At 30.8% G+C, this 23,558-nt stretch overlaps 4 protein-coding genes across 6 annotated transcripts; 2 read left to right on the top strand and 2 right to left on the bottom strand.

The window, feature by feature from the left end:
- Positions 1–10,202: 10,202 nt before the first annotated feature.
- Positions 10,203–13,701, bottom strand: LOC107995361 (mitotic spindle assembly checkpoint protein MAD1). The gene is made up of 7 exons (XM_017052832.3): positions 13,099–13,701; positions 12,675–12,935; positions 12,368–12,598; positions 11,856–12,292; positions 11,279–11,728; positions 10,907–11,205; positions 10,203–10,679 (listed from the first exon to the last, which is right to left on the bottom strand). The coding sequence occupies exons 2-7, from the start codon at positions 12,933–12,935 to the stop codon at positions 10,318–10,320; spliced, it is 2,040 nt and encodes a 679-aa protein (XP_016908321.2). The 5' UTR covers positions 13,099–13,701; the 3' UTR covers positions 10,203–10,317.
- A 772-nt stretch (positions 13,702–14,473) lies between these two features.
- LOC107995273 (ER membrane protein complex subunit 10) lies at positions 14,474–16,228 on the top strand. Of its 2 annotated transcripts, none has more exons than XM_017052665.3 (4): positions 14,474–15,251; positions 15,329–15,592; positions 15,661–15,927; positions 15,995–16,228. In XM_017052665.3, the coding sequence occupies exons 1-4, from the start codon at positions 15,195–15,197 to the stop codon at positions 16,091–16,093; spliced, it is 687 nt and encodes a 228-aa protein (XP_016908154.1). In that variant the 5' UTR covers positions 14,474–15,194; the 3' UTR covers positions 16,094–16,228. The 2 variants fall into 2 exon arrangements, with proteins under 2 accessions (XP_016908154.1, XP_016908153.1); XM_017052664.3 differs by having other exon boundaries at positions 15,314–15,592.
- Positions 16,229–16,357: 129 nt separating this feature from the next.
- On the top strand, positions 16,358–21,915 carry LOC107995351 (Bardet-Biedl syndrome 2 protein homolog). Of its 2 annotated transcripts, XM_017052817.3 has the most exons (11): positions 16,358–16,730; positions 16,837–16,956; positions 17,030–17,218; positions 17,298–17,480; positions 17,542–17,764; positions 17,848–18,059; positions 18,187–18,357; positions 18,417–18,521; positions 18,621–18,933; positions 18,992–19,246; positions 19,304–21,915. In XM_017052817.3, exons 1-11 carry the CDS (start codon positions 16,506–16,508, stop codon positions 19,396–19,398), a joined length of 2,091 nt encoding a protein of 696 aa, XP_016908306.1. In that variant the 5' UTR covers positions 16,358–16,505; the 3' UTR covers positions 19,399–21,915. The 2 variants fall into 2 exon arrangements, with proteins under 2 accessions (XP_016908306.1, XP_061934171.1); XM_062078187.1 differs by having other exon boundaries at positions 18,992–21,915.
- LOC107995352 (ras-related and estrogen-regulated growth inhibitor) lies at positions 19,433–23,501 on the bottom strand. The gene is made up of 4 exons (XM_017052818.3): positions 23,163–23,501; positions 22,772–22,994; positions 22,203–22,389; positions 19,433–19,991 (listed from the first exon to the last, which is right to left on the bottom strand). Exons 1-4 carry the CDS (start codon positions 23,299–23,301, stop codon positions 19,809–19,811), a joined length of 732 nt encoding a protein of 243 aa, XP_016908307.1. The 5' UTR covers positions 23,302–23,501; the 3' UTR covers positions 19,433–19,808.
- Positions 23,502–23,558: the final 57 nt, after the last annotated feature.

Genomic DNA, 23,558 nt, shown 5'->3' with positions numbered 1-23,558 from the left:
GATTTATTCTATTTGTCTGACTGTTCTGAATATTCCATTATTATATATCTATTATTATTCTATGACAATCTTCCATTTCTCCGCTCCAAATTATAATTGTATTCTAATGTCTGGCTATGATTCACTTGTTCCGCTTGTCTGATTAAGACTGCCTTATTCTAGTTAATCTAGCGACTGTGACAATTAGACTGTCTTAATCTAACCTTGTCGAGATAAGCTTATTCTATTTATCTGACTATTCTAAGTAATTCTGTCGTATTATTATTTTACGAACAAATTTTAATTCGTGAAAAAATATCGCTTTTCGAGAATAATTGATCAATGTGAAGAAAAAATGCAGTACGCTGACAAGATCGTTGGAAACACGATAAAAATGTCGGTTTTAAAGGATAAAAGGAAATGCGCACAGGGAATAATAAAGGCAAACGACAGTAATCGTAAAGCAAGGATCAATGTTTCAACGCGCACTGTTCTGCATCCAAGATGCAAGTAAATGGAGACGGGTTCTCGTATTTCAGGCAAACAAGAACACTGCACAGGCCACGCCTTTAACCATGTTAATCATTGAGAGGCTTCTGTTAATCTTATAGGAATCGACACGCTGCATTAACACCCGTCGTGCAACCAATCTTTGATGCAAATCATGCAAATTAACCAATATCCATTGATGTAATTGCAGCTACGTTACTAATACTTAGAATACTACTGAAATGAGAATCCAGGATCGATTCGCTTAATTAAGAAACATTCGACTGATGTTACATTGATATATTCTAATTTTTAATATTCTACTGGAAATTCTTAATAATTTCTTTTCATATTACGTTAAATCTAGAAAAAAAATTACAATAGATTAAAAATAATGTACGAATAATGTTTTGATTCTTAATTAAAAAGTAATAAATATACATTTATACATATAATATTTAAAAATAGAAATTACAATAAAAGAATATTATTCTATATGTTCAATTTATTCTAAAAAAATAATTATCGATAAAAATATTGATCAAAAAATTTTTATGTTATAAATCTTAAAATCTAATTAGTAATAAAAATCAACCTTTCAATTTTCCATAAAATGGAATATCAATATTTTATTACAAAAATAAATAATCATCATTTAGAACATCATAACCAAATTGGGAGATGTGTTCAAATCTCCAAACTAAATTTTAATAACAGATCTCGAAAAATAGTTCCATTTTTTCAGTCCAAACTCTAAATAAAATCTCACAAAACAAATAACTATAAATATTTTATTGTAGAAATAAAAATAACTATTAATACTATTTTATTCTAAAACAAAAAAAAGTCAAATAAAAAAAAATATTACCTCAGACCCAGCCTTCTATAACAAATTTCCACTTATCCAATTTCTCATCCTTTAATAAAATCCAAAACTAATCAAAGAATTATTTCTTTAATAAAATAATTTTAAAAGAAAGATATAACATACATTATTTTTCATAATATATAAATCCTGTGATGACAAAAAAATATCTTTCAACCAAACAAATTATACAATTTCATGATGAACATTAATACTTCTACATTCGAAATATGTTAGATTAAACAAATAGAACTAAACAGTTCCTTCTCAGACAAGTAGAACAAATCAGAATAACACACCATATTAAAAATCACGATTAAACATACAAAATATCATTGCCAATAAATTCCTCAAAATAATATTATCCCGCACTGCACGAGTGCAACATTAAAATCGCAAAACAAATTCTACGCCCTTCCAAAAACCCTTCTCGAAAACGAATACCCATCAGCGAGGAACGAAGTGCGCGCTACCTTCGTTCCAAGACAGACTTCCCCCTGCATTGTTCCGCCGGCGGAAGAGGAGGATCCAATTAAAAACCGGGTCGGCGGGCATCGCGAAAACGCGATTAACGCCGCGCCATCTCGCTCGCGGAAATTCCGCGTCGCCTCGATGTAACTCCTCGCGACGGCGAACGGATTAACATGAAAACAGAGTTAATAGGAACTTGGAGAAAATTATGGCGGCGAGAATACAACGTCGCCTTGGCCGAACTTGCGCTCTCCTTGCGTCGTTCGTGATTAAAGGCGTGGCGCGTTTGAAAAATCGTACTCTCGTTAACCTCGTGGAACGCGGGTCGAGAGGGCCGTCGTGTAACCCTCCACGGGGTGGAAAAACAAGCGGAAACCGGCCGAGTGTAGGGGAGGGAGAGAGAAAGAGAGAAAGAGAGAAAAACGTTTCCAACTTATCGAATAAATTTAACGAACCAGGAGGCCAGGAAAGGTTTCTTGTTCGCGGGTTACGAGCACGCATTTAGAGGCTCCTCATTATCGAAGGTTTCGGCGGTGGGAAAAGCGGCGTTTACACGGCAACTTGACATCGTTCCGCTCGCATGCAAATTATATCTGGCAAGGAAAGAGGACTGGGCCATGTTTTTCTTTTTTCTTTTTTTTTTTTTTTTTCGTGCTGAAGTACGAGCATAAATCGCTAGGATGTAATATTGTTACCCTCGTGAACCGGTTTCGTGGCTCTTGTATCGAGACTGGATCGTTTTTAAATCTTGAAATATATTTTCTTCGAGATTCGAAAAAGAGGCACGTGGTTGGATCTTTCCTTGTGCAATATTGTTTTTATTGTTATAGATGTATATTAGAATATTTTAAATTTCAATTTCTTCTTCCTAGCGAGTATATTGCAGAAAAAATTATAGTAATTTCGATTTCGTCGAAATGATAGATAATACATTTTAATTGAGAGCAGTGTATGTTTTTACTCTGGGATTGATTACATGGAGAATGATTGGAAAATTGATACGGTATTTGTGTGTGTGTGTGTGTGTGTGTAGAGATTGGTTTTAATGTTTGATTTGCGGTAAATCGATTTTTCGAGAATATATTGAGTGAGTTTTAGTTAATTTATGTATAAAGTGTGTAACCAAAATGGGTGTTCAAACTTTTCGTATTTGATCTGATTAATTAAGTTAATTGCTTTTATTTCGTTTCTTTCTAATTCATTCTCTCTAGATTTTAATCTAGAAGAAATATTTCTTAAATTTTAAAACTATAATCTTGCGTGAAAAAAGAACAATTTCAGATTAAAACTTATTATTTTTAAAATCAAATTGTAAATTATTAAATCGAGTTAATGTAATTAAATTCTATTTATTTCTCAAGAATTATTATCCCATCTTAATTATATTAAATAACTCACTATCCATTTTATTTATAAAACTTCATTCAACAAAAGTCCAAGTAATCAAACTGTTTTGACAATTTTCGATTAATCGAATATCCTAATTCCAAAACAAGAAAATTTTTTTAAAACAATTTTAACGAAAACTCGTCATTTCGTTTTCCTTCGAATGAAATCCCTTCAGATGACATTGTCCACTCGGTCAACACCCAACATCCCCTTTTCTTCAATATCCCAATCTTTTCTTTTTCTTCTTTTTCCTCTTCTTGCCACAGATCCAAATACCTTTTCGAGACTAATATCCCGCGGGATTAATCCACGATTTCCACGCGTAAACTTCAAAACAAAAAAAAAAAGTATCAAAGAACACGATGGATAATCTTTCCTCTAATTAAATGCCGTGTCTATCAACTGATCCATCCTCGAATCCTTTAAAGGATTCATTTCCTCGACGTTCGACCTGTAAATCGATGAAATTCTCGTATACGTGGGATCATTGGAAAGAGTTCACACATACATACTATCGAACGATGAAAAGTTGGAGCTTATCACGAAGCCTCGGCTCGAACTTTTGAAATAGGGAAGCTTCATTTGCCCTTACTTTCGATCCCTTTCCTTCCGAGTTTCTTTGAATTCCACTTGCCTCGTGACAATGACTTAAGTTTCATTCCTTTCGGATAGTTCGCGCAGTCTCGCGTATCTCCCTCCACCCCTCTGTGCCCCTTTCTCTGCTCCACGCCCTGTAATTTGCGCTTATCGACCTCGCAGACATCCGCTTTTTCGAGCTCCTCTCTCCTTCTCTCTCTCTCTCTCTCTCTCTCTCTCCTTCTCTCTCTCTCTCTCTCTCTCTGCAAGCGTGCGGAATGGTTAAAAATTCCATCAATCTGCGCGGAAAATTGCACGTTTCTCATATTTCTTGATCACAAATGTGTATGTAGTTTGTTCTAGTAAATATTATATTTAATACGTATTATTACCATATCACGTTATTATCGTACAAAGGTTTATTTTGATACGATTTTCGTGAGAATTTTGAGTATATAAACATATATATACGTGAAATGATAGTTATGAATAAATATTAGGTGTTACGTGCTGATATGTTATTTTATTTAAATTGATGCAGATATATAGTAAATATGGAAATCATTTTGATATCAAAAATTTATTTCACGTGTAAGGTAATAATTTTGTTGCTGTTTGTAAATTTGAATTTGGTGTACGAAGTAAATAAATGAATAATTGGAATTATTTATTTGAAATTCTATCCTCAATAACTTAACTTTACCTTTGTATTAAAATTTTATTCGTAATGTTAATTTCTATTGTCATTTTATAAATTATTTTATAATATATTGTACATATGTATAAGAGAAGATAAAACTTAATTTATTTCTTCTGATTCGATATTAAAATTATTACCTTAAAAGTGATGGATTAAATAACAACGAAAAGAATCTTATTCTATTAATTAGCATCCTCGCTAAGTGACGCAGTGCCCTAATATCGAAGAAAAAGCACGATAACGGGTACAATTGATTCCCCAGGGTGCAACCCCTCGCTGGGAAAGCGAGAAATTTAGTTCATGGTTGCAAATAACTGAGCAAAATTGTTATACATTAATTATACCGGTTTCAAACGTGGTTACAAGTCGCGAACTTTTACCAAACAAACATTGGTTAAGCTCGCAAATTCCTGTTATTTTAATGGATCTTGATCGATATTTAATGAAAGGAGTATAAATTATTCCGTAAAAAATTTCTGTATCGAAGATAGAAGAATTATTTAGGGAGAAAAAATGAAGATGAAGTAGAAAATATAAAAAGTAATTTGTGTTACATAAATAGAAGATCCTATATCCGGTTACATTTATGTTAAAAAGAAATTGCGTTATTATTATTGTTCAATGAAATATTTAAATATTCAATAAATTTTAAAAATTTTCTTTCTTGTTTTACTAACATCTTATTATTCCATTTATTGCATTATTTCATAAATAATTTATTTAAAGACTGCATATATATTAAAATTACAAAAAATTACAAAATGTTTCTATCTATAAAATTATTATCATCAATCTTTAATACAATAAAAATATAATAGTACATAATAGATATTTTTCTCGTAAATAATTAATAAAAACCTTTTCTTGTCCCTCGCATAAAATCCATCCTCTTACTTTTCCAACTCCTATACATCCCAATTATCGTCATCGTCCATTTATTTTAGAATCACTCGCACTACAGTAACGCCGCAAGAATAGTTTCTCCGAGGATCCTGTCACGCCAGATTATTCTACGTGTCGCCGGCGAAAGGGTTGATCCCGAATTGATAAGCAAAGGGCCATTCGACGTGATCGCGAATTAAAGCGGAGAGAGTCGATGCGTGGCTGGCGCGCATATGGAAGGTAGTTGGATGAGTTTGCGATTAAACGCGATTATAATTAAGGATAATGGAGTTTCGGATGGGGAATTCCCGTCTACTACCGAGCTCCCTTCGCAGCTGGCGCCGTTCTATCGAGTTCCTGTCGTCGCCCAGCCAACACCCCCGCCGAAATGCTTTTGGTCATCCAGTAGTTACACCGTAGTACATCCTTCTGGTGCACGTACAAAACGTGCACCCTTCCCACCACGTTGCCGTATCCGACGCACCACGTGTGTGTGTTTCTACGTGTTTTTCGTTCGCTCGAATTCGAGCTGGGGGCGTGTGAAGGGGGGGTGTGTTCGGACATATTTCCAAACGATTGTTTCGCGATAGGAAAGAATCGCGAGAGAGAGAGAGAGAGAGAGAAAGAGAGAGTATTGATTTTATCGTGGGACGTGATTTTTCGGAAATTTGGATTAAAAATAAGGGTTATTTTTGTAAAGAATCGTAGGGCGGGGAGATGTATAAACGATTCCTCATGGGAGTCGTTTAATTATTTTTGCATCGTGATGATTTTCGTGAGGATATCCGGTTATTATTTTAACGAAGATAAAATGAATAAAAGTGCACTTTTTGCACTTTGAATAAATTGTTGGTAGTTGTTGTTTTGTCGTTTGTTAAATTCGTTACGATTTTGTTGGTTGAAACTTATAATTAATGTAATTAATGTAATATTACGTGAATGTAATTTATTAATTAAAAGTTATAATTTTCTAGGTGGTTGTATTGGTAGTGATTATACACTAATGTATACGAATGAAACGTTATTTTTAACATTTTTATTATTGTCCAAATCTTAATAAAGAGTTGAGAATTTGGTATGAGAACTTGGTATGCTATGAGATACGTGTTCTTGAAAGATTATATAGATTCTCACCGAAGAATCAAATTTAGTGGATGCTTTTAACAGGAAATTTCAAAAATGAATTAATTACTAATTCTGTTAATTACTAATAAATTTGATAATTAGCAATGAAATAATAAGAAATATAAGTCCACAAAGTGCAATTAATAATAGAATAATGCAATATACTTTACTGCAACATATAATTTATCTCTCATCCAAAAACGAAATTATGAAACTAATCAAAAAGAATCCATTTGGGAACCATCTTGAGCTCCGAGTACAAAACTCGCAAATAATCTTGTTAATAATTGATTAATAATTATAATAAGCACTCCATTGACAGGAATCTCAATCCTTGGAAATTATTTTAAAAAATTTTTTTATTTTTAAATTTAATCGAACGAATATACATATATATATTTTAAAAAAGTGAAACTTTAATTCAAACTCATTCATTATTAATCTATTTTTATTTAAAAATAAATACGCAAAAAATTTTACAAAACAATTTTAACAAGGATAATTAAATTTAATATTATAACTAATTCAATGGTCTGTACTATATACTGTACTTTCATCAAGTATATTCTACTAAAATATACTTATCTCATTTTTATAAAAGTGCAGTTATATCAGTTTTTCATTAATTTTCACGAATATATCTTAAAGAAAAAAGTATTCAAGTAATTCAAAGAAACACAAAAATAAGCAACTTTATTACACTCTCCCAAGATCATTGATTATTAAACGTCACTATTCCCTTTCGTACACCACGTCGTTCCCAATTCGATTATTTACCTCATACAATAATAAATGCTCGAAAATACGCGTATCCACACACGCACACACACACATACACACACACACAATTCACATTCGTTCAATTCGGTGTCTCGTAAGTTGTACGAGGATGACTCCTCCTATAATAAAGACTGCAACTCTCGAAATAGTTTTTCTTCGCGGACAATGCAATTGGTATCGTTCCTCTGGGAGCAGGCTGTCCTTCTTTCGGACACGTAGGGACAAGGTGGCAGTCCGCTAACGGATCCTGAGGGAACAGTCTACACGATCCTCCTCCGTGTCGTTCCATACTCGTGGAGAATTCGAAAAGTTATCTCCTTGGACACAGTGAAACCGCGTAATTGAGATGAACGATTTTCTGGCTCCTCAAGGAGGAATCCTTCTTCTGTATTTTTTTTCTTTTTTTTCCCTTCCTTTGTACATGTTTTTTGGATTATAAACGTGCATTTAGTGCATTGGTTGTACTCGTAATGGACTATATAATAGAGGAAGTAGAGGTTTCTGGTCTAAAAGTTTGCTGAAAATTGTGGAATCGTATTCTTTTTGGTCACTGTTATTCCATTAAATATAGAAAATATAATATATTATTTACTACTGAATTATAATTGTTTAAAAATATGAAATCTGAACAAGCATCTCTCGGCTGAGGAATTTTTCACACTCCAAGTGAAACGAAATTTTTTTTTCGAGCCATGAATTGATCTATGATCTTTAAATTAGTGCGATTAAGACAATATTTGAATAAAGAAATAAATGTAGCAATTTGAAAATATTTTATAAAAAAGGTATAAAAATAAACGTGACGTATTATTGTAAGCGATATATGAATAATTATGGATTCTTGTTTGAAAATTTCTGAGGATGTGTTGAAAATATTTTCTTCTCTTTTTGAAGTATATAATGCATTCCAACAATAAATGCAAATTAAATAAACTATGATTTTCAGTGGAGAAGTTTCATAAGAAAAATGATTAAAATATTTCTTTTCTTTTGAAAACTTTGAATAAACGAATTAAAATTGTTGTCTCCTTTTTTAGAGTTTGCGTAATATGTAATGACATCGAGTATAATTTAGATGAACAGCAATTTTTTAATGTAAAGTTTCGAAAAAATTTTAGAATTAATTTTGATATCATCTTTTCATATTTCTTTTTGGCTTATTCTTTGAAAGCTTCGAGAGTGAAATGTTGAATATATCTCTTCCTTCATATTTCGTGAATGATATTTTTAGAAGGTAACTTGAAGAAAAAATATGATTTAGACTAGAATTATGCTTTCCTTTGTGATATTTAACTTCGTTAGAGTAAGTTAGAGCAGAGAAAGTATATGACGAGGTTTCTAAAAGAAATTGAATAAAGAGAGTATGGAAATGATACATTGCTTGAGATTTTTACAATTTTAAAAATATTTAAAATAAAATTTTAAATATATATATAGATAATACAAAAATTATCTGAAAAAGAAATTAATAAAAATGAAATTCTAAACGATGACTTTTGAACGTTGATGATCTCTTTTGTCAAGATTAAAATATATTTTATTTCGTTAAAGGAAATAAAAGAATTGGTATGACAAAAGTTTAATTCATTTATGCAACGTTCTATTGTTGAGTAATGAGAGAAATTTACAAGGAACAAGAGCGAAAGCAAACAGACTATCGAGTCAGTGTACGTTAACAGAATGTTTCTTTTGGTGAAGTTTCTGATTCCGTGTACCAACGGAATTGAACGCGAGATTAACATCGTCTGTCTTGAGTCAATCTATTCGAACACAGACAGAACCTGAAGTTTCCAAAGTTGGAAATCCCTAAGTTATAGAGACGAATACCATTGTGTTTCTCGCGTTAAGTGTTGGATCGCCGCAATGGTCAAACTAATTTCAACTTAACTTACCAGTAAGTTAAGTGATATTTCGTTTTCGAAGATTAATATTGACATAAGTGAATAAAAAGAATAAAAATAATTATCTAAATTATGTTTAATCCAATTGCTAAAAATTATTCAATAATTTTCTAACTTTTATTTTACTTATTCTATTTGTTTGTTTATGTTTTTTTTTTATAGATTAAAAAATAAATATTTCAAAATAAGAACACGATATATTATTATACATTTCACTATTTATAATATGCTATGTAAAAGTAAATATCTCATATAAGTGATTCGTAAAGTAAAAATTTTTTAAGCATTCTATATATATATAAAAACAAGTTAAAAAATTACTTTTTACACGTTGAATAAAAATATTATTTTCATGATCAATAAAAAGTATTAATTTGCTATCAGGAATGTTAACCACAACTTAATATCTAAATTATTATTTCATAACATTCATCTACTGTTGTTGCGGATAATTGTGTTAATTATTGAAAATTGATCGACTTCTATTATAAATAATATAGATTGATCTCGCATCATAAACATAATTGATATTTCATTTCAAATACCAATATGGAATAAACAAGATGTATCGATTCGATTACATTTGATTATGATTAATTACATTGAATTTAATCTCATAAGAAATATACGAATTATAAGAAATTCTAATCGATGACACATGAAACTAGATGAAACAACATATCTTGAATATAAAAACAACATGGTAGTTTTATTTGTTACTCCCTTTGTTGTTCATTAAAAACACATGATTATGTAATGAATAAACGTTATTCGAGAATGAATTTTTTTACAAGATCTACGAGATCTAGCAATAAAAAATATATCAGAACGAACTAATCTATTATCACTATAATAAATTTTTTGCTAGGAAATGCATTTAAATATTATTAATTTCATAATTAAAAGAATATATAAAATAAATGATTTAAAAAATTATTATCTTATGGATTTTAATTAAATTTTATCTTCCAACTAATTCATTTAAAAAGTTCTTTCAAAAAAAATGTTTTAAGATATATGAAATAAATAATAAAAACCAGTAAGGATTGTCGCAAAGAATATAATTTCTGAACTATTATATGACTTGTCAAAAATAAAAGTTTTTCAAAGCTGTCTCGCTTTCTTTATACCAGATCTCGTACACGAAAATTAATTGGCGATTAGGAAGGTACACTTAAAATGTTCGTCATAGTTTGCTGATTAAATAAATCTGATTGCACGGCATTGAGGAACATAGGTACGCTATGTTGTTGCTGTAAATATTGCTCCACCATTGCTCCAAGAGTCGCAGAGAATGCGGTCTCTAGAAGATTCACTCCTTCCTCTCCAATTTTGAAAAACAAAAAATCATCCGGTGATTCAGCGTACTGACTATACAATTTATATTGACCTTCCTTTGTTCTATCCACTCGCCAACCGAATAATTGGTAACAAGCTTGTCGATATTCTTGCGAGGATGCTTTGAAAGCCTCTTTGAGACGAGCTATTTTGATCTCGTGAGTCTGTTTGAGTTCCGCTATTTCTGAAAATAAAATGAAAATAAAATTAAAATAGTAATAAGTTAAAATAATATAAATAGTTATAATTAAAAAAGTTTAGGAAAAAAAGAAATTTCATTCATTGTTGATTATCTTATTTAAAAATTTTTTATTTAATTTAATTTAATTTAATTTAATTTAATTTCTTATTTAAAAAACAGATTTTAATAAAAATAAAATTTAAATTTGTATAATAATAATAAATGATTACCTTGTGCTTGAAGAGAAGATGTTGTCGCATTAATTCCACCTTGCATTACTTTTGCCCTAAGTTCCTCCAGTTCGCATAATAACGCTTTTTGCTTTTCTTCTGCTTGTTGTTCTGCGATAGCAGCAGGATTCATTGTAAAGTGTAATACTCTTGCATTGGAATTGAAGTCACCTTTTAGTGCTCGATGTTCCAATTCTCCCTTTAATCGTTCAACTTCTTCCTTTAATTTATTACATTCTTCCGTTTGGTTATAGCCTTCGGCTGCTTGTAGATCACTTTCTAATTTGGCAACTAAATCCCTGAAAATATAAATTTTTTCAGTAATCATATTAATATTAAAAATAAAAACTTTCAAATGAAAATTAAATCTACCTATAAACATCTATCGTGCGTTCCAGCGCAGGTATTCTTTCGGTTATCGCATTATTGCTATCTATAGATATTTCCTTTTCGTACAAATCTAATTGTTGCCGATAACTATCTCTCTCCCTCGTGATAAGTAACATTTTTTTTTGCAGTCTACCCACATATGTATTCAATTTTTCTTTGGAAACCGTTACATTCATGGCTAATTTTTTAGCATCTTCGTAATTTTTTGTTAAAGTATGTGATTCCCTTAATGCAGCGTCGAGTTTCGATCTGAGTTGTCCTTCTTCTGCTTTTAAAACTAATTCGGCTTGCTGTAATCGATTCAATTCACGTTTTAGAGCAGATGGTCCAGTAATTCCAATAGATTCATATTCAGCCAAACGTAACGAAAGCTCCGTTTTTTTAGCTTCAAGCATTGCAACTTGTTGTTCCATTTTTTCTGTATGTTCTAATCTATAGAATTAAAAATATATTTAAATATAATAAATAACAAATATTTATCAATCATAGAGAAAAATAAAGAAAAATATATAGAAAAATATTCCTTTACATTATTTACATATTATATTTCTTTACATACCTTTTCATTACATTAGACATTTGTTCTTCTAAAAGTAGTTTCCCTCTAACAGATTCTCTTAATGAAGCAATGGTTTCTTTTGCAATAATTAATTCTTTCTCAAGTTCGTTTGCTTTTGCTGCTTTTGCTGTGAACATTTTTCCCTCCTCCCACTGCATCTTTTCTGATTCTAACCTCTCAACTTTTATTTTTATAGCCTGAAATTCTACATTTTGTAATTCCAATTCTTGCTGTTTTATTTGATATTCCTTCAATTTTTCTTCCAATTGTTTTATTCTTGTTTGTGCTGATTCTAGTTTCGATTGTGTATCAAATCCATCAGTAAAATCTTTTGTTATTGGTTTATTTTCTTGGGTAGATGTATGTTTAAAATCACCTAATAACTTTGCATTTTCATTCATTAATGCCATAATTTTCTGTTCCAAATTTGTTTTTACCTACAAAAGATTTTATATATTAAATATATAAGTGGAAGATCATTAAAATAATTAAATTATATATAGATACTATACTTCAAACAATTCTTTTTCTGCAGCAGCCTGTGCTTCGCGAGTATCCTGAATTGTTCTACGTGAAATATCAAGTCGTACTTCTAATTGTTTAATTGTTTGTTTATCTTGTTCTACTTGTATCTCTAAAATACCTTTTTCTTTTTCAAAAACTTCTTCCATTTGTCTACGTATTTTGTGAAGTTGTTGTACAGCAGCTTCTTGATGAGATAATCTTGTTTTCAAAGATATAACCTAATAAAATATAGATTTTTTATATACTTTATTTTCAAAAATTTATATATAACATTGTTAATTGGAAATATATTACCTCTCCTTTTAATCTTCTCCATTCCCATGGACTACCAGGAATATTCTCTGTTTCACTCCTATTTAAATTAGAATTATTAGAATCACTCAATCTTGGTCTTTTTGGTGAAATTACACATTCATCAGTGTCAAGTACTGATGTATATGTGGTTCCTGATAATTTTACAGGCACACTGCTATTGTTACTCTTACGATATGCTTCAGAACCTGATCTGAGATCTTTTATCATTTGAATAACACTTGTTGGATCTTTATCATTCATCTATAAAAAAAATATAATATAAATTATTATATAAAAAAGAGGTTATGATTATAACCTCAAATTAAATAATTGTCTTAAATCATTTCCAATATCTATTTAACCTTTTTAATCGTTATATACGTGTCACATTAAAATTAATACGTATCATTTAAATTAAATTTACCTTAATAAATCTTTAATAATATTATATTGTTGAAAATTCAATTATTGATATAAGCGTTGTTTTATTGTAATTTAAGTGTATATACATTTATAGCATATAGAATATTATAATATATAATTCGTTTTATTGAGAATAATTTCTGCACCACTTTATTCAAATTATTATATTTGTTCCACAAAAACTATATTTATAAATATTAAGCAACATCACTGCAACACATTCTTTGAATACACATTCCGTAGCGTCACAATACGTTCTTATATACTGATATGGTGGCCACGTTTGCATAGAGCATCAACACATTAACTAACGTCAAGTACTAAAGACATTACAATAAATACTGTTTAGGTGCATACAAATTACCATACAAATTCTCAAATTTGAAAATAAAAAAAATTAATATAATAGATGTCCTTATTTCACATGTATACAAATATATTTGTGTATTAAATAAAATTATATAATCTGTATAATTTTTAACACAAAACATTCTTGTATTTTTATTACAAGTCTAAACAAATTATTAAATTAATTAGATATCCGAGCCTTTAAAAACATAAATTTTATAGACAAAGTATAGCAAGTATAGACAAAGAAAACGAATAAGTGGAAAAAGGATAGAGATAGGATAAAAATTAGGGAATCAGCGCCATCTTCAGAGTGCCGTAGATTAAACACAAATTTAGACAAAGAAAGCAAGAAACAAAGATAGAGATACAATAAGAATTGATCACCAGAGCCATCTCTTGAGTAATGAAGATATCTCTTCAAAGACAAGGTAAAGTAGAGTAAGAATTGATAATTAGCGCCATCTGAAGGATATTTTTAGCACTAAAGAGATGGCGCTAATTATCAATTCTTACTCTACTTTACCTTGTTTTTGAAGAGATATCTTCATTACTCAAGAGATGGCTCTAGTGATCAATTCTTATTCTATCTCTATCTTTGTTTCTTGCTTTCTTTGTCTAAATTTGTGTTTAATCTACGGCACTCTGAAGATGGCGCTGATTCCCTAATTTTTATCCTATCTCTATCCTTTTCTATTATTCATTCTCTTTGTCTAGGAGAAATTTATGTCTTTAGGATGTTTTTAACACTCAAGAGATGGCTCTGATGATCAATTCCTATCCTATCTCTATCCTTTTTTTCTTGCTTTCTTTGTCTAAATTTGTGTTTAATCTACGGCACTCTGAAGATGGCGCTGATTCCCTAATTTTTATTCTATCTCTATCCTTTTTCCACTTATTCATTCTCTTTATCTAGAAGAAATTTGTGCTTTTAAAAGATGCTTTTAATGTTTTAATAACTTTATTATTTTTTAAAATAACGAAATATAATAATTAAATATGTATACGTAATATAATAAAAATATATAAGTTCTTGTGCTAAAAATTATATGGAATGAAGTTCGTTTTTTATACATTATATATATATGTACACGTATATTATAGATACATATGAAAAAGAGATCTTTAATTATAACGAACTAAAATATATATAAAATAATTAAAATATCTAATAAAATTATCTTACTTTTAACAATTTTTGATATTTTATTCTTTGTTTATTCTCTAGAAAACAATAGTCTGTATTACATATATTATAGCACTAATGTAATATATTGAAGAAAAATCACTATAAAATTACCATATGTGTAATTATATTATACATTATACATTATATACAATATCATTGGTGAAAAAAGTATTGTGATTATCTTATTGGAGTACGTAAGTTTTGTAAATTTGCACTAGAAACTAACCAATATAAAAAAAAATGGAAATATTTTCATTATTGCTGAATTTAATTTTATGATTCAATGAATATTTTAAATAAATTCAGAGAAATAAAGTTTGATAATAAAATAAATTTAATAAAAAATTTATTAAAACTAATAAAAAATAATAAACGTTATAAATAGCTAAATCTTTTAAACATTAGTAGTAGACTGTCAAACCACTTGCACTACAGTGTATAAATGTGCACATTCCGTTAATATCATTCGATAAATAAGTTTTAAAATATATTAATATTATTAAAATGATTTGATTTTTTATTATATCATAAAAGATATAGATGTATATATCATTTTAATAATGCAGACGATATATATTTGTATAAGTTTGTTAATCAGCATATCACTAGCTCTTGGGGTTAGTATTTTAATTTATTATAATTCTGAATATATATTTTACTACACATTTTAACGAAACAGTCATCAAAATTTCAGAGCGAACTTGATTATGATGGCTGGTTGCAATTACGATTGTGGCACGCATTTAACGATGAACCAGAGCCGATTTTCATAGAACGAGGTAATATTACAGTATCAAGTGTTCGTAGCGGTGCCTCTGTTATTGGACAAAATGGATTGTTGCAATCCCATATAAATGAATTAAAAAATCTTGCCAAAAATGATGGCAAATATAGGCTTAAAGCAGTAGCTCGAACTTCTTCAGGAAATGAAATAACATTTTTATCTTCTGTACCTGCGGTAATTAGATTTCTTAGCACTTTTATATTATATATTTGTATTTTATTTATAATGTTTTTTCTATTTAGTGTTATCTTCTTGGTTCTGATCTTGAAGATGTCATAACAATTTGGCTAGATAGTGCAGCAGAACCAATAGTCGTCAGCATATCATCACCTGGCCCTTGCAATATAGAAAATCCATTTACAAACATGTGGACAACTAATGTTGTCGTTAAATATCCTGATGGTGGACCAGTTCCAGACACTGCTACATATATTCAAAAACTTGAACGTGAAAGAGAAGCAAGAGAAAGAGGAGAGGCAAAAGATAATAGATCTTTCCTTGCAAGATATGTAAGTTTATTATTGTAAATATTATTTATATATAATACATTGTAAAATATTATTTATTGCATTTCAGTGGATGTACATTGTTCCTGCATTGATCTTTGTTATTCTATCATCTGCAACAAATCCAGAAGCTGGAGGAGCAGCAGGTGGCAGTGCTCAAAGACAGTAACTTAAAGTGTCTGTGGTGCCTCCAAGAGTGCTTGTGTTGAATCTTTTATTTATAAACTTACAATATACTTTCATAATTACAATTGTAAAAATATAATTGTATCTTTTTCTGAATAAATTCTATGATTTAATTAAATTTTTTTTATTTTTACTATTCTAGAATTTTTATTCTAGATTTATATAATATCGTGTAAAATGAAAATCTTTCGCAATGTAGTACATATATCTGTATGTTACAATATATTTTTTTAACTTAAAGCCACCTGTTATAATTGTATATTACTCTTATATATAGTTTAGTCTTCTAGGTAAAGTTCACAAGTAAGGCAAGAAAAGATCAATAATCTGCCATCCAATGAACAAAGCCACAAACTGTTATGTGCTAGAATATTTGTAATTTATCAGGCTGAAAAATGGCAGCTTTTTCTCTGAATATTCAGAAACATGTAGAACCAAGTCTTGTAACTTCAGGTAAATTCGACGGTTCCCATGCTTGTTTAGCGGCTGCAACATATGGTGGAAATATTTTGGTGCACAGTCCTCACAGGCAACCACAAATAACCGATCATGACCACGAGCAGTCCGATAGAAAATTATCTTGGAGCGGAGAGCTCGCTGAGCTTAAAATAGGAAGTGAGGTATTAATCAAATTTTCTTAATTATACATTTTTTAAAAATTTAAAATATTTTTTTAAGAAAATTTAATTTTGATATAAATTAATTAATATCTAAATAAATCGCTAGATTATTGCATTATGCACTGGCCGACTTAATGAAGATGAGAGAGATATTCTTCTAATTGGAACTGCATCTCATATTCTGGCTTATCATATAGAAGACAATTCTGATATTTTTTATAAAGAGGTATCTTAATCATATTCATAATCAAACTTGTTTGGAAAAAAGTATAAAGAATTTAAATTATTTTTACGAATAGATGTCTGATGGTGCAAGATGCATACTCATTGGCAAATTAAGTTGGCTTCCAAATCAAGTTGCAATCGTTGGTGGCAATTGTTCTGTAACAATTTTAGATTCGCAAGGCATAGAAATATTTTGGACAGTGGTAGGAGGAATTGTTAGTTCATTAGCTGTTTTTGACTTCGATGGAGACGAAGAAAACGAGGTAAAGTATAATAATAAAAAAAAAATCTTAATAAGAATTAACGAATGAAATAATGTACAATAAATATAAAAATATCTAGTTGATCGTTGGAACGAAGGATTTTGAAATAAAGGTGTACAAGAAAGATAATTTGCTTTGGGATGCCAAAGAAACAGCTTCCATTACCACTTTAATCGGTCTACCTCATAGAAGATTTGTTTATTCAGTAGGAAATGGAACTCTTGGTGTCTATGAAATGGCTCAAAGATTATGGCGTGTCAAGGTCAGCCTAAATTAAAATCAATAAAAATTACAAATGGAAAAATGTATGATAAATTTTTCAGTCAAAGCACAGAGTAGTAGTTACAAGGAGCTTTGATTTGAACGGAGACGGTTCACTGGAAGTCATAACCGGTTGGAATAATGGAAAAGTAGATGCGAGATTATCCAATAATGGAGAAGTAATTTTTAAAATTCAATTATCCGCTGGAATAGCTGGAATTGTGGAAGCTGATTACAGAAGAATCGGCAAATCCGATTTAGTCATAGTATCTTCTACTGGAGAAGGTAGAATACAGTTTATAAATTGCATGAAAAAATGCATAGAGGAAGTAGATTTTTTTTTTATTTTTAAATGATATTGATTTTAGTGCGCGGTTATAGTTCTGGTTCCACAATGGATACACCAGAACCAGGTGAAGCTATGCGTGATTTGTTAGCTAAGAAACAAATACTTCAAATGGAAATTAGGCAGAGAGCTGCATCAGTTCCAAATATGTATCATGGAACAAAATTGGCTGTTAGCTTGATGAGTGCTGAAGGTGCGGCTCGTGTTGCCCTTGCTTCGGGACCTGGTCTCCTTGTAAGCGATTCAATTCTTGCACAAAATTTTCTCTAGTGTTTTTTTTTTTAAATTTATCGTTAAAAAAGAAAAGAAAATATAAACAGAATAAGAATATATATAATGAACTTTCGATATTGATATTTAGATACATTGTGCGATAGTTTTCACTGAAGGCGTGTTCGAAGGCGAAACTTTGGTGGTTCATCCCAGCAGACCTAAAGGAGAACTCGAAATAGAGCTTCGTCCTCCTAAGAATAATCCTGTGGATCTCCATGTGAAAGTATGCGTTGGTCCAGCTGGTGCAGATCTACTACAGGTACAAAGAAAAAAATTTTTCAAAATTTATTCTAACGTAACTTTTTCCCTTTCATGAAGGTGTTCGAAATGACACGTCAATTGCCTAGATTTTGTATGTACCAGATTATTGAGAAACCTCAACAAATTCCAGACGATTTTACGAAAAATAGCGTCACAGCTGAGGTATTTATTTGTTTTATCGTATTAATAATAAAAAGTATATTATTTCTTTTTTTAGAAAAAAAATTATAAACGAATCTATAAATATTTCTGCCCAATTAGCTCGCAGAAAGGCCTCAAAGAATCGCCCTTTGGTTGAACCAAAGCCTCATCCTCCCTGAAGAATTTGAAATTAAAGAGGACAAGCCAAATAATGGAAACATGGAGATATGGCTTCGAGGAATGAGAGATAACAAAATTCATTGTTTCATGGTAGACGCAACTGGAAAATTAACTATCCAAACGGAGGATTCTACATTTGCTGGCGATATTATTCAATCTTTAGCTCTATACTTGGGCCTCAGAGAACTTTCTTCCGAGGTCTCGTTTCCGGCTGAAGAGAAGAAATTGTTGAACGCTCTGGAACGTGTCAAAGGTTAATATAAATAAATTATCGCATTTCTTAGAAAAATATTAAAAAATAATTATTGCAGAGCTAAAGGAAATCGATGCTAAACTGCAAGCGGAGACAGCCAATGAGACTACTTTATTGAAGAATATTATAATCCGTCTGGAAGATGCGAGAATTCTCGAGAATATCGACGAAATGAGAAGAAGACTCGTACAATTGAAAAATGTTAACGCTGATCTAATCAAGGAACATGAAATCAGGATGAAGAGTTATCGCGAATTTACAGCGAATTTAAAGGAGCTTAATCTTGGAGTTCAACGTGCAGCTAGATTAAGAGGTAATATTTATATTGTTTTCTTATCTTTTTTCAGAAACTATTATTTGAATTTTTCAGTCGGAAAAAGTGCCTCGAATACCGTAGCCAATTGCAGAGCTGCGATCCAAGATGAAAATTCGAAAGCTCTCGTGATTGCAATAAGGCATGGATGAATTTTAACATTTATAATATTCATATTAATGAATATTATTTTATACAAACTTTATTTTTTTTTACGTTTATTATACATATTCAAGAAATAACAGTAATAAGATCATTCACAAGAGAAAGTATTATAGAAAGTATTAAGTATTATAAATTGTAGATCTTATTAACTATTTACAGCAAGATCAAAATTTGAGAAAGACTGTTCATTCAAAGATCTATATTTTAAAAAGGAGATGTAAATTGACGAACTTCATTGACTTACATCAAATTTAAACAATTTCAAAAAATATATCTCAAGATATAATACGTTACAACGGAAATTGACAATAAACAGTCAACAATTTCTAAAACACGAAGAATTAGAGCACAAACTTCTCATCGAGGTACACAAATTGAACTCTGAGGTCTCTTTTAGTCAATGAAGCGTTCCTCGAACTGATATACTGAATCTTCTTTTGAGAGGTATAGGTGATGGACGTCGAAGAGCGTCCAATGTTCCATCGGTGGAAGCTCTCACCCTGAAGGAATTCGTTTGCTGGCCAGAATTACCAGGCAATTCCGTCAACAGTTTGAAGATGTCTGTGAAGACGGCCATGACCTGTCGAATAAAAATAATCGGGCCAGTCTGTTGCTATCGTTACATAACCCCGTCGAGATTATCTTATTAAGCAGCTATCACAATTATACTTTACATATTTTTCTTTCATAATCTACTTTAAAAACCGTTCGTATTATCACTCGCCATTTTTTCATTCGTACCTCGTGCCGTGGTTTGCGACACGTGTAGAATCATCGATCTCGTTTTCTCGTTTTTCCTTCACTTTCTGTGTTAGATTCCTTCTTAATAATATAATAAACTGCAGTGTATAACGATTTAAAGGAAATTCAAATTGAAAGATATATATAATTACGATTCTAAATTAATCTTGATATAAAAATTTAATTTTATATTGAATTTATCTTTTGCTTATACTGTTTATTTCTAAAAATTTATCAAATTATCGTTTATATATAAATTTTATCTTCTAACAAATTTTCTAAATTCTATAACTTTTATTACAACTTCTTTAAACGAACCAATAGAAACAGATAAATTTCTAAAATATATATACACACGAGACGTTAATACCTAATTAATAATCTTTCCAAACTTCATCCATATCTTTTCAAAATAAGAAAAGAAAAAAAAAAAAAGAAGAAAGAAGTGCAAAGTGTAAAGAAATGTGAACAAATCCTAATCTTACGTCCAGAGGCCGTAAATAGTTGTGGTCCCACGATTAAGTCCAAGCTTAGGGGTAATTAATTGTGAAACAAATTTTTAATTACGGCACATTTACGATACCGATAACACGATCGTTGGAAGATGCTCCGGCGGTATCTCTCTTGCGTTCCGCTCGTTCCATGATACAGATTTTGTTTACCACTGCTTGATCACGCGTAAACGCCATGACCGGTTTCCCAGAGGAGTAAACAATCGTTTTAGAAAAATAACGAAGATTAGGTACGGTCGCGAGACAAAGCTTGAAACGATCGAGCCGCCAAAACTCTGACCGCTCCTCCTCTTTTCTGCGCCATCCAAATAGGCGAGCAATGGCGGAAGAAGAGGGGCATCTTCAGCCAGCTGAGAGATTTCCAATCGAGCAGACTTTCTTTCGCGATCGATGACGTATATTCGCGTATACGTCAATGATTCTCAATGTCTCTTCGTATCGAGACTTCACGAATAATTCAACTCGTTTCGCTGATAATGAAAACGTTTGGGTCTGCTTGTCTACCAGAAGCTTTCGTAGCCGATGACGTGATGTTGTGTCTGGCTGTGGCGAATTTTAGAAAATGTTACGACGAAGTGTTTTCGTTTTGCATTGTCATCATTTGGGATTGTAAAAGTATTTGAATCTTTAGAGAATATTTAATTTCGAAGGAATGCAATCCATTTGTCTTGGCAAGCCTTTGTATCTGATTTTTGGCAAATTTTAATACATATAGGGCATATCGTTGTTATTGTAAGAACATTTAATTTTGATAAAATTTAAAGTTTGCAATCGTTAGTTTTCGTGACGATTGATTACTCTGTCTGATTGTCACTGGCAAATTTTAGAAAGTCGAGGAAGTGTAGCGTTATCAATTGTTATCTGAGAGAGATAGGATGTTTTAAATAAAGTATTCGAAGATTTTGAGAATGTTTGATTTTAAAGGCTTGCAAGATAGAAGGAAATGGGTTACGAAATGGATTTGGCAATTAATCTTTTATGCAATAAATCTGTTGCAATTGTTTACCTTATAGCCATTAGATGATAATTTACACGTCGGATAGCCTGTGTCTTAGCCCTTGCCACTTAAGGTTAGATGTACGATGTCAGTGTTAGCGTTACGTCAAAAGCTTGTTGTTTTATCGTGTCAACGACTGTTGATTTTTCCAAAGTGAACGACCTAACGCTATGTCATCACGAATATTATGACTATGACTCGAAAATAGCATTATATCATGTTCTGTTATTAAATGTTTTATCTGCATTATTTTATTATTGTTTTGTAATTCGAAAGATTCAATATTTTTCATTTTTTTTCCCTTTTTTTTTAATAAAATTGAAATATGTGAGCAAACTTTAATAGCAAAGGTCGTGACTCGATATATATTTTTCCATATAAATATCTTTGTTAATCTTTTTCAAGGTCAAGCACATCGATATACCATTGACATTGAATTTATTAATGTTCTATATAGGGGATGAAGGTTGAGAAGGGTATATATATCGAATGATGAATTCGATCAAATAGAAAGAATGGAAAATGAAAATTTTAATGTTACCTGTTCAACTGATTCTCTGACAGAAATTTCATGAAACGCTTGAGCCTCGATTTCTTCCGCTCTTTGACGACCTTCTGCGGTGGAAACCACCCTTTCGCCAGGTGTATATGTTAGATCCGCTTTGTTTGCTATGAGGATCACTATCGGTGGTACTTTCCTAGTTTTCCTTGCGTGTGATACTAGGAATCTAGAATAAATATTATGCAGAATACAATAGTAAATAACAGGAAAAAGAATTTATATATATATTATATATATTACAAGTAAAAATTGTCTTTTGACACATCACTTAAAAAAATGATCGAAAGATACGATTACAATTCGCTATCTCTATTTTCTTCTAGATTTGCCCTTTCTTCAATCGATGTTTCTTTGACATTTATTGCGCAATATATTCAACCCTTTGATATTTAATTTAAAAATAGATTGAAAGTCAATTATGTTTATTAGTTTATTCGCACATGAGTTGGTAAATTATTTATTCCTTATTTAATCACTAGACACTGTTAACAAACAAACAGTTATTTGTTATAGATTAAACAATATTGTTGTTCAATGTATTCCCTCACCGAAGGCGAGATGTTTCATCGAAGCTGACACGATCCGACACAGAATAAACGAGAACGATAGCATCTGCAAACCGCAATTTCAACTCGGACGGAGGTGGTAGATATCCTGGGGGATCTGTTATCTCCCATGACGCATCCAAGAAACTGTCCACCTTGTAAACCCTTTCGATGGTGCAGTCGTACTCCCCTATGTAACGTTTCGTAGCGAATCGCACCGCTAAAGCTAAATATTTACATTGTTATCTTAGAATCGTTGACTCTATTATCAGAAACTTTTCTATTGTTGCTCTTCTTTTTTTTATTATTTCTCTCAAAAAGCGTAAGATTTGGGAAATCGAAAGTACAAATATTTGAGAGAGATTAAAAAATATTGAAAATCAAAAATACTTACCAGTTTTTCCAACACCCTGATGACCCAATAGAATCACTTTGATAATCCTGGGCTCTTTGGTGGTGAGGCCAAGATTCCAGGCAATCGGAGGGCTGATTCTTTTTTTCAACGATGCCGCTGGTGGACTGAATCTCTCCATGACTTAACCGCCACTGCGTTCCTTGTAGGGTGTTTCATCGATTATGAACCCTCTCTTTTATCCGCCGATATTTAATAAACGCGTTTTATCATACACGCATCCCTCGAATTACCCTTTTCCTTTATTGACCCGTAACATATCTTTTTTTTCCTCACATTTATTTATTAACTCTATATTTGTATATTTCATTATTATATTATATTTGTGCATTATACAAATATTATTTCTTTATTCTTTTTTTTTTCACTATCTTTTAA

This window comes from Apis cerana, linkage group LG8 (genome assembly GCF_029169275.1).
Source record: "Apis cerana isolate GH-2021 linkage group LG8, AcerK_1.0, whole genome shotgun sequence".
Lineage (NCBI taxonomy): Eukaryota > Metazoa > Arthropoda > Insecta > Hymenoptera > Apidae > Apis > Apis cerana.
Note: the sequence above shows the minus strand (reverse complement) of the source record. Positions and strands in the feature narration are given on the sequence as shown.

What these genes read in the sequence shown, in the direction of transcription:
- LOC107995361 (XM_017052832.3), bottom strand. Translation starts at nt 12,935, where the DNA reads ATGAATGATAAAGATCCAACAAGTGTTATTCAAATGATAAAAGATCTC. An exon ending in GGAGAAGATTAAAAGGAGAG is followed by an intron (nt 12,599 to 12,674) that starts GTAATATATTTC and finishes ATATTTTATTAG; the next exon opens with GTTATATCTTTGAAAACAAG. An exon ending in ATGTCTAATGTAATGAAAAG is followed by an intron (nt 11,729 to 11,855) that starts GTATGTAAAGAA and finishes TTAATTCTATAG; the next exon opens with ATTAGAACATACAGAAAAAA.
- LOC107995273 (XM_017052664.3), top strand. Translation starts at nt 15,195, where the DNA reads ATGCAGACGATATATATTTGTATAAGTTTGTTAATCAGCATATCACTA. An exon ending in TTTTATCTTCTGTACCTGCG is followed by an intron (nt 15,593 to 15,660) that starts GTAATTAGATTT and finishes TTTTCTATTTAG; the next exon opens with TGTTATCTTCTTGGTTCTGA. An exon ending in GATCTTTCCTTGCAAGATAT is followed by an intron (nt 15,928 to 15,994) that starts GTAAGTTTATTA and finishes ATTGCATTTCAG; the next exon opens with TGGATGTACATTGTTCCTGC.
- LOC107995351 (XM_062078187.1), top strand. Translation starts at nt 16,506, where the DNA reads ATGGCAGCTTTTTCTCTGAATATTCAGAAACATGTAGAACCAAGTCTT. An exon ending in ATGGAGACGAAGAAAACGAG is followed by an intron (nt 17,219 to 17,297) that starts GTAAAGTATAAT and finishes AAAAATATCTAG; the next exon opens with TTGATCGTTGGAACGAAGGA. An exon ending in CTGGTGCAGATCTACTACAG is followed by an intron (nt 18,358 to 18,416) that starts GTACAAAGAAAA and finishes CCTTTCATGAAG; the next exon opens with GTGTTCGAAATGACACGTCA.
- LOC107995352 (XM_017052818.3), bottom strand. Translation starts at nt 23,301, where the DNA reads ATGGAGAGATTCAGTCCACCAGCGGCATCGTTGAAAAAAAGAATCAGC. An exon ending in TCAGGGTGTTGGAAAAACTG is followed by an intron (nt 22,995 to 23,162) that starts GTAAGTATTTTT and finishes GTAAATATTTAG; the next exon opens with CTTTAGCGGTGCGATTCGCT. An exon ending in GATGAAACATCTCGCCTTCG is followed by an intron (nt 22,390 to 22,771) that starts GTGAGGGAATAC and finishes TATTTATTCTAG; the next exon opens with ATTCCTAGTATCACACGCAA.